General features: G+C 44.1%; 1 protein-coding gene across 2 annotated transcripts in view; it reads left to right on the top strand.

Moving 5' to 3' along the window:
• Positions 1-1,717: 1,717 nt before the first annotated feature.
• The window catches only part of smad3b (SMAD family member 3b), a 28,356-nt gene continuing 25,175 nt past the window's right edge, over positions 1,718-4,898 (top strand). The window contains exons 1-2 of one of the 2 annotated variants that reach the window (XM_017691792.2): positions 1,718-1,813; positions 1,931-2,181. In XM_017691792.2, coding sequence (XP_017547281.1) covers positions 1,979-2,181 — 203 coding nt within the window. In that variant the 5' untranslated portion in view covers positions 1,718-1,813; positions 1,931-1,978. Of the gene's footprint in view, positions 2,182-4,898 lie in introns of both variants that reach the window. The other variant, XM_017691783.2, reaches the window with a different exon arrangement.

Genomic DNA, 4,898 nt, shown 5'->3' with positions numbered 1-4,898 from the left:
AAATACACTCAACATGCCTTAAATTTGAACTTCCTGTTACAGAGCACAGATCACGCACACTCTCCTCGCCATGTCAAAGACCTGCTTGAAAATATATAGTGGTGTCCATTGATGGTGTGGTATAAATAGATAAAAGGAAAAGGGGTTGTCAGGATGGGCCTCCGGGCAGGGTTATTTTTAGCCCAGGCTTGGCTGTGTCCAGAGAGAGGAGGGGCAGGGTCAGCAATTATCAATAACACCACACGGCCAGACCAAAGTCACCACACGGCAGTCACCTTTACACACCAGATGCACTCAAGGTGAAATTAAATCACTTTTAGTTGTGGGGGATCAAAGGATTATCTTAAGTGTGGTCCTTTATTTTCGGAGCCAGCACTGTGGGCTTGTAAAAAGGGGAATGTGTCAACACTTCACTTGCTGAGGGCAGCAAACAAGCCACTTCTTTTTAAGATATTCAGGTGAACACTTCTCTCGCATTGTTTGGAATGAGTCAAAACAATATCTTCGTTGACTCACTCTGTGCTGACTCAGAGTCTCTTCTGAATCCACAAAAGTTTCAAAAAGATAATATACATATCTAACTCGGTATAAAGAAGTTACCAAAGGTTAGGCTCATGAAACAGGCATAAAAAGCACCTTACAATATGTTGATTATAGTTTGAACACTTTTTGGAAAAGAAAGAAAGAAAAAAACTCAAGAAATAAATAGAGATATGCTGTTTATATTTAATAATGAAAGTAGTTCATTGGTTACTGGTTAAAATCTTTAAAGCCGGTTAAAAATTTTGCCGTGCAGTTTGGGCCCCCTCCAGCTAGCTTGGAGCAACAGCCTGCTCCTGATTACATGTGCCCAGATTTGGGAGATCCCCTAGTGTCTGTGTAAATGGGACAAGCTGCGACAGGCCTGCAGATGTATCTGAGTGCACCCGGGGCTGCTGCCACCCCTCCCCATTTGTCCCCAGCTTCAGCACTGGCTGACCCTTCACTCAGAATTTGTGTCCCAGGAAACATCTTTCAGAGCTTTGCTATGATTTTTCTTGGGTTTTTTTGAGTGCTTGATACCTTGCAGGGCACATGGGTCAATGCTTTATAGCACAGGGTCCATAAAGTACACCCTGGCCTGTCCATTTTTGTTGTAACACTCCCACTTCACATTAAGATGTTGTAATTTAGTCGAATCAGGTGTACTGGGAGCCAGGAAAACACTACCACGTCCAGAACAGGGGTGCTCTAGGGCCAGGACTGGGAACCACTGATTCATATGGTCCACAGTAAGGAGTTATTTACATTTACGGCATTTGGCTGACACTTTTATCCAGAGCGACTTACAATTTGATCATTTTACATAGGTAGGCGAAGGTGGTGTTAGGAGTCTTGCCCAAGGACTCTTATTGGTAGAGTGTAGGGTGTTTGCCCAGGTGGGGATTGAACCCCAGTCTACAGTGTAGAAGGCAGAGGTGTTACCCACTACACTGACCAACCACTGGTTGCACAGAATGAAATGAAACAATTGCTGTAGAAATTCAGCTGAATTGATGACCTTAAAAGGAAAAAGAACACATCCCTGCGTCGTGTGTGAGAGTTTTACTGCCTATGACTTCAAACAGTGGCCTGAGCTTCAGCCTATTCAGGGAGGAGGGGCAGCAGAAAGAGGAGGAGAAGGAAGGGGGGCGGGGGAGAGAGAGAGAGAGAGAGAGAGAGAGAGAGAGAGAGAGACTCTGACTCCGACTCCGACTCGAGCCACGACTGAACTCTCAGCCGAGCTGTAGAGTAGCCACAGCGCTGCCGCTGGCCGCCGTTAACTAGCCAACCTGTATGTCTGGAATAGGAACTAAACAAAGATTCGTTGTTTTATGTTTGTGCGAGATTTTACCGCTATTCCAGCTCGCTTAGACACGGCAACTGTTTCATTAGTTTTCTCTCCCGGCAGCGTTTGACTGACAGAAGACAGAGAGGTGTCCGCGAAGCTGCGCCTAAGATGTCTATACTGCCTTTCACCCCTCCGATTGTGAAGAGGCTCCTCGGCTGGAAAAAAGGAGAGCAAAACGGACAAGAAGAGAAATGGTGTGAAAAGGCAGTGAAGAGTCTAGTGAAGAAGTTAAAGAAGACCGGGCAACTCGACGAGCTCGAAAAGGCCATAACTACCCAGAATGTCAACACAAAATGCATAACCATACCCAGGTAACTTATTTGTTTGTTCGCGGGCCACTCGGGTCGTGTTTTGTTTAGCCAGCACTAAGCGTCGGTAGTTGGGAACCAGGCAGCCAGCTGAGTAGCGAAACGAGCGTCTGACATGCGTAATACTTTAAGGGTTTGCCACTGGCTCTATTTATTCAACGAGCAGGCGGATTTGTGACTAGTAGCCCGCTGAACAGTGCGGTCGATATCGAAATAACTTAGCCAACTTGGCTAGTTAGGTTAGCCGCTTGGCTAATGGGCTGTGTTGTGTTGGCGTTTTCCAAAGCGGGTTAGCGAGGTAGCGTTAGCTTAGCTAGCGGTTTGGTAGCTACTAAACTTTTTTTTAGCTTTTTAACGGTTAGCTAAGCCAGCTGAACGCTGTTTTCCGATATACGCAGCTAAAACGTAGTCGAGATAGACTAATTTGCATTTTGTGTCGGTAGTGAAACGCGAAGGTTAGCGGTTGGGTAGCTAACCTAAGCTACGTCGGTCAGGTGAAAGTTTGGTCTTGAGCTGCGTAGACCCTGTTAAGCTACCTGTTGGCCCTGCTCTCTCACCTGACGTGAGCTAAACTGACAGGTGTTGCTTGCTTGCATATTAGCTGGCTTAGGTGGTCTATGTGGAAGTAAAATGGTTTAGAAACCAGGATAATGCTCTGGATTTAGCCAGGCTAGGTAGCTAGTAATCGGCTGGCTAGCTAGCCGCTCAGCTAACTGGCTGTAGCGTCATTTCATCGCTGTTATAAAGTGGTGTGTTGTCTTGTAAATACTGCCAACCAAAATGTGGAAATGCCTGGCTAGGTTATCTAAAGGGCCTCGCGAACGTAGCAGGACAACCAGCGTGTTAAACTCAGCTGCTTACAAAGCTTTCCCAGCTTAGCACCTGTTATGCAACATGCTTCTAACTGGGACAGTGGCTGGCACTTTTTGACAGCATGTCAGTGTGAAAACACGTTATCATGCGCTGTTTCTGCATCTGCTTCTGCTTCTGAAACACACAACCTAACTAACTAGTATAAAATAAGGTAGTGGGTGAGTATCACAGATTCCAGGTAGCCCATTTCAAACGATTCGGTTCAGTTTCCTGCTAATTCTAGGTCGGGGCGATTAATGAGTTTCCCGTCAGCTTGGTTTCAAGTTAATTGTACTAGTAGATATACTAGATGCCTGCTCAGTGCATCTTTGGTGTTGCTTGGCTCATTTGAACGTGCCGTACCCATTGTAGTATGTTATTGGTCCATCTCCAGTAGAGTGATCTTTCAAGAGCAAGTAAAGCCTGTTATGTCATAGCCAGATCCTCGGTAGCGCTGAACTGGCATTCATAAAAATTCAGAAAAAATTCATTCAAATTCGTTTTTCATTGTTGGCATTTAAGCCTTGCTTTTTGGGATGAGTGCATTTTGCAGAAGTCTAATTAAGTTTTGCCTCAGAAATTACCAAACGCATTTTCTCCCGTGTTATTTCATGCAGTAGTCAACTTTGTCTAGGTGAAGGTGTATCTTAGCTCTCTGCCTGTGCTGGTACCACCACACATTCAAAACAAAGGCTCCTTGTCAGATCTCAAACCAGCAGGATCAAAGCTAATTACGTCGAAACCGGTCAAAGTTATCCTGCAGCTCTTGGCGAATGAATAATCATAATCAATGCACTAGATACATTCACTGGATTTAATCTTCCGATCGGAGCTGGTGAAATGGGAATGTGGTTGCGCAAATCTAAGTAATATTAGTTTTTAGTACAAATATTTCTTATATGATTCAGAAAAAGACACAAGTGCACAACTGGATGTGATTTTTTTTTTTTTATTTTATTTTTTTTTTCTCAATGGTTTGTTAATGTTCTTATGCTGTCTTGACTAGATCAAATAGGCCTACCCTTGTTCTCTCCTTTTGGCACAGAATTGTGTTTTTCAGTGTGGTAAACAGCCAGGCCTTCCACCTGCTTGTTTCATAACTCGGCACTGCATGATTTGACAATCTGAGAGAGATTTATGAACAGACTTGTAATATGACCATGTGCTTGCTTGATGACCTAAGTAGGGTTTATCTGCTATGTTGTTGGATATAAGCTATTCAGTTTATTTCCTGAGATGACGGCCTCTCCTCTCCTCTCTCCTCTCTCCTCTCTCCTCTCTCCTCTCCTCTCTCCTCTCCTCTCTCCTCTCCTCTCTCCTCTCCTCTCTCCTCTCCTCTCTTCTCTCCTCTCTTCTCTCCTCTCTTCTCTCCTCTCTTCTCTCCTCTCTTCTCTCCTCTCTTCTCCTCTCTCTTCTCTCTTCTCTTCTCTCTTCTCTTCTCTTTTCTCTTCTCTGCCTCTTTTCTGCCTCGTTTATCAGTTGCAGTGTAACAAAGAGTGGCAAGGTGTTTTGCAAGAATTGTAGTGTTGTGCCTCAGCAGTATAGGAGTAGTAACATCTCAAGCTTAGAAGACTACACAACTTTTAAATATAAACACTTTTAAAAAAATCTTAACACTTTTAGAAAAATAGAGAGCATCACACTTGATGTCGGTCTTTTACAGAACGTTCTGTTATTTCGTTGTTCGGACTTGCATGCTAGACAATAATGCAAAAACAGGGTACAGCATACGCAATGGGTTTTGGCTATAAAAAGCACTCAAAGTCCCAGATCTCTCCACTATTATGTGATACAAACAATGCTAAACTGGACTGGACCTGTTTGTGCTTTTATGCACATGCAGTGTAGTGAACATGCAAACTGGGGAT

This window comes from Pygocentrus nattereri, chromosome 7 (assembly GCF_015220715.1).
Source record: "Pygocentrus nattereri isolate fPygNat1 chromosome 7, fPygNat1.pri, whole genome shotgun sequence".
Taxonomy (NCBI): domain Eukaryota; kingdom Metazoa; phylum Chordata; class Actinopteri; order Characiformes; family Serrasalmidae; genus Pygocentrus; species Pygocentrus nattereri.
The sequence above is the reverse complement of the archived record's forward strand: the minus strand, read 5'-3'. Positions and strand labels throughout refer to the sequence as shown.